General features: G+C 42.8%; 1 protein-coding gene and 3 non-coding genes across 8 annotated transcripts in view; 3 read left to right on the top strand and 1 right to left on the bottom strand.

Annotated features, from left to right (window-relative positions):
* LOC123972662 (contactin-associated protein-like 4) overlaps window positions 1–5,176 on the bottom strand; it is a 122,340-nt gene that overhangs the window by 50,426 nt on the left and 66,738 nt on the right. For all 5 annotated transcript variants that reach the window (XM_046052230.1, XM_046052231.1, XM_046052233.1 and 2 more), the window contains exons 9-10: window positions 1,095–1,244; window positions 574–745 (exon numbers count right to left, since the gene is read on the bottom strand). In XM_046052230.1, the coding sequence (XP_045908186.1) occupies window positions 574–745; window positions 1,095–1,244 (322 nt within the window). The remainder of the gene's footprint in view (window positions 1–573; window positions 746–1,094; window positions 1,245–5,176) is intronic.
* On the top strand, window positions 17–99 carry trnal-uaa. Its single transcript has one exon. It is a non-coding gene; the product is annotated as a tRNA-Leu (tRNA).
* trnal-uaa lies at window positions 171–253 on the top strand. The gene has a single exon. It is a non-coding gene; the product is annotated as a tRNA-Leu (tRNA).
* Window positions 2,209–2,291, top strand: trnal-uaa. The gene has a single exon. It is a non-coding gene; the product is annotated as a tRNA-Leu (tRNA).

Genomic DNA, 5,176 nt, shown 5'->3' with positions numbered 1-5,176 from the left:
TAGCTAAGTAAAAGTCACCAGGATGGCCGAGTGGTTAAGGCGTTGGACTTAAGATCCAATGGGCAAAAGCCCTCGTGGGTTCAAATCCCAGTCCTGGTAAGTGGTTTTTGATTACAGGTAGTGGATGACGATAACGTGTCCCATCCCTTTATTGTAATTAAGTAAACATCACCAGGATGGCCGAGTGGTTAAGGCGTTGGACTTAAGATCCAATGGGCAAAAGCCCTCGTGGGTTCGAACCCCACTCCTGGTAAAGAGATGTGTTTATTGGGGAGGATCCTGAGTTCTCGTGGGTTCAAATCCCACTCCTGGTAGGAGGTTTTTGATTACAGGTAGTGGATGACGATAACGTGTCTCAAAAAAAGACAAATGTTATCAGTCTGAGCAGGAAGAAAAAAAAAGCCCCTGCGTCACTCAATTCCCTCAAAGGTCAGTACTGTTTTTAATCAGTTAGCGTCGCAATTTGTGTCAAAGGAAGCCAAAGCTCTGTGCTGATTTACTTTACATCCGCAAGCAGAATATGAGCGGAGGGTTACAACAAAAATCATAAGTCAAAATATTTTGGAAACTGACCTGTCGATAATTCCACACATGTCGATTTGCAGGTTGCTGTAGATTCCCAGCTGCTTTTTCTGCACCATGATCAGGTCCACGTTTTGATTGTCCAGAGTTAAGAGACGCATGCAGCCCTGGAAGACATTAAAGGGGTTTCTGCATTCTTGCCTGTCGTCTTCATCGGGACAACCTGAAAAGAGAAGTTATGCATTACTCAATCAAAGTAAACTTCACATGTAATCATATCACACAAAACCATTTTTTAGAGATGAGCTGACACATTTGAACATTACTCTTGTCTAAGAAATATTATGCAAACTGAATGCGTGATTAAATTCAAAACACTGAAAGACAATGTGACTCCAAAATTTTAATTACATACATTAGTTGTCAAAACATAATACTGCATTATGGGTAGAGATTAACTGTTTTTATGGAGATTACATTGTGTACATCTTACATCTAATTCCACATGGCAGTTTGACAGGTGACAGGGTTTAATTTTAAAGAAAGATACAGTTGACCTGTTCCACTCTTACCTCCAAAGAAGAGGTTACTTTCTATAGTGATAGGAAATGAATGGCTGGCTTGAGCGCTGCCTCCGTCCTCTTTATCCACAGTGATGCTCAGAGTACCTCGTCTGGTGTTCAGCTCCACCGAATGCCACTGACCGTCATTCAGAGCAGAACCTGGGAACCAAAAATACCCAATAACGCACAAAATATTTGTACACATCTTTGTGACTGACCTGCAGTAAGTACCAGCAGAGCTGTGGCTGTCTTGTGAATCTGTAAGCTGTTGAGTTGAGGGAATAGATCAATATCTCATTATCTCCTCTATTTTTCTTGCCTACAATACTTGGCTCAAAAACACACCCCAGTCATCTTGCAGTGTCATTGACTGCAAAGCGTTCTGCCAGAGTGATATGGATGTGTGACCAGAGATTTGGCAAGAAGGATAAAACAGCAGAGCATAAGGTAAACATTGTACTAAGTGTCAGTTGTCAGACAATTTGTTAGAGAAGCGCTTTTGTGTCCTTGTTGGTTCAAACCTTAATACCAATTTATTAGAGAAACGGTTAGAATTGACTGCTAAACCCCTCCTTGAACTGTGACTGTCCAATCACAGCTTGACAACTATAACTAGCAACAGCAAGCCTGTCAAGCGTTTCTCTACATGCTAAATGGGTGTGCTAGTGAGAGTTACACTTGGCATTTAAAAAGTTTTGATCACCATTTTATCTGTTTTTATCCACATTTTAAGCATGTCTTGCTAACCACCTTAATATCTACAGTAGTAACATAGCACTAAAGCCAGGGAGGTTTACCATTAACCAACTAACTGTTATGTTACATTAGTTTGTAGAGTTACAGGTTATGTTAAAAAAAAAAAGCCCCATTCACGTCAAACACATCCACTGTATATTTTTCCCCACTCTGTGGAAGCTGGTCTTAGGTGCTATCAGAGTTTAAGTTAACATTAGCAGCTATGTCCTGCTTTTTATTGGATTTAGCCTTGGTGTTAGCATGATATCATGTATGTAACCATCAAAGACCCGTTTTACTAGATTCTTAATAGCAAGAAAAGAAGTCAGCTGGAAACGCAGTATTCAACAAACTCATGTACCTAACAAAATCTTACCTAAATAACGACACCAGGATGGCCGAGTGGTTAAGGCGTTGGACTTAAGATCCAATGGGCAAAAGTCCTCGTGGGTTCAAACCCCACTCCTGGTAATGAGATGTGTTTATTGGGGAGGATTACTAAGATTTCTGCAATGCCCCCGGTCACTTTATTAATTAGGGTTAAACCAGAACGAAACTAACAAGGCGGTTTTCTCAGAGCCCTGACTGCATTTGCAGTCCAAGCTGTGACAAAAACCTTCAGCACGCAACCTTTGATGGAGCTGCCAAATATCGCATCATTGCATCATCGTTTCCCGCGGCCGTCTTTGGAAAATTGTTTTTGAGCATGGCAAGTAAATTTCTAAAGCGGTACTGTTTTTCGAATTACAAGTTGTGTCTCTCGTTTCATGTGTCACAGTAATGATCAATCTACAGGTTATTTAGTGCTTTAACACACCTTGAAGTTTGCCCTGTCAGAGTTTTTCAGAGTAAAAATAAATCGTGTTGATACATCAAGAGTTTCTGTCGGGACGAAAGTAACACGTGTCTCCTTTATGTCCCTCCTTTATGACCCTCCTGTATGTTACTTTCGACCCTCCTGTGTGTTACTTTTGACCCTCCTTACTTTTGACCCTCCTGTGTGTTACTTTTGACCCTCCTTACTTTTGACCCTCCTGTGTGTTACCTTTGACCCTCCTTACTTTTGACCCTCCTGTGTGTTACTTTTGACCCTCCTGTGTGTTACTTTTGACCCTCCTTACTTTTGCCCCTCCTGTGTGTTACTTTTGACCCTCCTGTGTGTTACTTTTGACCCTCCTGTGTGTTACTTTCGACCCTCCTGTGTGATACTTTTGACCCTCCTGTGCGTTACTTTCGACCCTCCTTACTTTCGACCCTCCTGTGTGTTACTTTCGACCCTCCTGTGTGTTACTTTTGACCCGCCTGTGTGTTACTTTCGACCCTCCTGTGTGTTACTTTCGACCCTCCTGTGTGTTACTTTTGAACCTCCTGTGTGTTACTTTCGACCCTCCTGTGTGTTACTTTCGACCCTCCTTTGTGTTACCTTTGACCCTCCAGTGTGTTACTTTCGACCCTCCTTACTTTTGACCCTCCTGTGTGTTACTTTCGACCCTCCTGTGTGTTACTTTCGACCCTCCTGTGTGTTACTTTCGACCCTCCTTACTTTTGACCCTCCTGTGTGTTACTTTCGACCCTCCTGTGTGTTACTATTGAACCTCCTGTGTGTTACTTTTGACCCTCCTGTGTGTTACTTTCGACCCTCCTGTGTGTTACTTTCGACCCTCCTGTGTGTTACTTTCGACCCTCCTGTGTGTTACTTTTGACCCGCCTGTGTGTTACTTTCGACCCTCCTGTGTGTTACTTTCAACCCTCCTTTGTGTTACTTTTGACCGTCCTGTGTGTTACTTTCGACCCTCCTTACTTTTGACCCTCCTGTGTGTTACTTTTGATCCTCCTGTGTGTTACTTTTGACCCTCCTTACTTTTGACCCTCCTGTGTGTTACTTTTGACCCTCCTGTGTGTTACTTTTGACCCTCCTTACTTTTGACCCTCCTGTGTGTTACTTTTGACCCTCCTGTGTGTTACTTTTGTCCCTCCTCTGTGTTACTTTTGACCCTCCTGTGTGTTACTTTTGAGCCGCCTGTGTGTTACTTTTGACCCAACTGATGGGGTCGAAAGTAACAATGTGCCGCTTATGTTTAAAGTGAAATTATACAGAAGTCGTTCTACATTTGTACAAAATACCACCTGATATTGATAGACCACACCTGTGAGTTAGTGACCACAGCAAAAATATATTACTGTCTACAACTTAATCTTTTAAAATCAGGTTTTTCTGAAAAATGGTACTTTTGCCCTTGCTCTCCCCTACATCTGTTCAATTGCTTCATAACACAAATTGCTAATCAGCCAATCACATGGCAGCAAATCAATGCATTTAGGCATGTAGATGTGATCAAGACAACTTGCTAAAGTTCAAACTGAGCATCAGAATGGGAAAGAAAGGGGATTTAAGTGACTTTGATAGTGGCGTGGATTGTGGCGCTCTTTCTGAAACTGCTGATCTACTGATCAACCTCTCCAGGGTTTACAGACTATGGTCTGAAAAAGAGAAAATATCCAGTGAGCGGCAGTTGTGCGGAAAAAAACGGCTTGTTGATGTAAGAAGTCATAGGTGAATGGACAGACTGGTTTGAGATGACAGAGAGGCAACAGTAACTCAAATAACCACTTGTTACAACCAAGGTACGCAGAATATCATCTCTGAATGCACAACACGTCGATCCTTGAAGCAGATGGGCTACAGCAGCAGAAGACCACACCGGGTGCCACTCCTGTCAGCTAACAGGAAACTGAGGCTACAATTCACACAGGCTCACCAAAATTGGACAATGGAAGATTGGAAAAACATTGTCTGGTCTGATGAGTCTCGATTTCAGCTGCGACATTCAGATGGTAGGGTCAGAATTTGGTGTAAACTACATGAAAGTATGGATCCATCCTGCTTTGTATCAGCGGTTCAGGCTGGTGGTGGTGTAATGGTGTGGGGATATTTTCTTGGCACACTCTGGGCCCCTTAATACCAACTGAGCATCAGAATGGGAAAGAAAGGGGATTTAAGTGACTTTGATAGTGGCGTGGATTGTGGCGCTCTTTCTGAAACTGCTGATCTACTGATCAACCTCTCCAGGGTTTACAGACTATGGTCTGAAAAAGAGAAAATATCCAGTGAGCGGCAGTTGTGCGGAAAAAAACGGCTTGTTGATGTAAGAAGTCATAGGTGAATGGACAGACTGGTTTGAGATGACAGAGAGGCAACAGTAACTCAAATAACCACTTGTTACAACCAAGGTACGCAGAATATCATCTCTGAATGCACAACACGTCGATCCTTGAAGCAGATGGGCTACAGCAGCAGAAGACCACACCGGGTGCCACTCCTGTCAGCTAACAGGAAACTGAGGCTACAATTCACA

Source organism: Micropterus dolomieu, linkage group LG06, assembly GCF_021292245.1.
Source record: "Micropterus dolomieu isolate WLL.071019.BEF.003 ecotype Adirondacks linkage group LG06, ASM2129224v1, whole genome shotgun sequence".
Lineage (NCBI taxonomy): Eukaryota > Metazoa > Chordata > Actinopteri > Centrarchiformes > Centrarchidae > Micropterus > Micropterus dolomieu.
The sequence above is the reverse complement of the archived record's forward strand: the minus strand, read 5'-3'. Positions and strand labels throughout refer to the sequence as shown.